The 536-nt window shown below is 57.1% G+C and overlaps 1 protein-coding gene across 1 annotated transcript in view; it reads left to right on the top strand.

Moving 5' to 3' along the window:
• The window catches only part of CCDC40 (coiled-coil domain containing 40), a 12,957-nt gene extending 12,523 nt beyond the window's left edge, over positions 1–434 (top strand). Inside the window, exon 19 of the mRNA XM_035899308.1 lies at positions 101–434. Coding sequence (XP_035755201.1) covers positions 101–346 — 246 coding nt within the window. The 3' untranslated portion in view covers positions 347–434. The remainder of the gene's footprint in view (positions 1–100) is intronic.
• The last annotated feature ends 102 nt before the right edge of the window (positions 435–536 follow it).

The following is a 536-nucleotide window of genomic DNA, read 5'->3' as shown; positions in this document are numbered from 1 at the left end:
ACGACGCTTTCGGAGCTGGTGACACAAATCCCCTTGTTTTCTTAGTTCTTTCCTCTGCGCAGTCTGCTGTCAGAGCAATTTCTGGTGTTGCTTTTCTCAGAACCTCTTGGAGATTGTGGCCTACCAGACGCGCCAGAAGCACCTGCAGGCGCTGAAGGAAGGGAAGTACGCTCCCCTGTGCCGCACCGAGCAAGCCTGCAGGAACGAGCAGCAGAAAGTGCAGGACCGGCTCCGTGCCATTAGCGCCATCGTCCACCAGATCCAGCGGGAACATCCTCAGCACCAAGGGGCTCTCCAGTGGCTGGGTCAGTGCTTGGAATCCAGGCTCGGCTCGCGGGAGGACTGACGGGGACACGGACAAAATACCTGTAACCATCTGTTCTTGTTCAGCTGGAGGCTGCGGGCTTCCTAAGCGAATAAATATAAAAGTAAACGTCTGTCTGGTGTAACAGTTGCTCAAAGTGCAGCAGGGCCCCGCCTGTTGGTTTGTTTCTTTGCTGCTGCAGGCAGGCTCAGCGCTGGCCCGGGGCAGGCGG

The sequence above is a fragment of the Egretta garzetta genome, unplaced genomic scaffold, assembly GCF_000687185.1.
Source record: "Egretta garzetta isolate BGI_Z169 unplaced genomic scaffold, ASM68718v1 scaffold131, whole genome shotgun sequence".
In the NCBI taxonomy this organism is placed as follows: Eukaryota; Metazoa; Chordata; class Aves; order Pelecaniformes; family Ardeidae; genus Egretta; species Egretta garzetta.
Note: the sequence above shows the minus strand (reverse complement) of the source record. Positions and strands in the feature narration are given on the sequence as shown.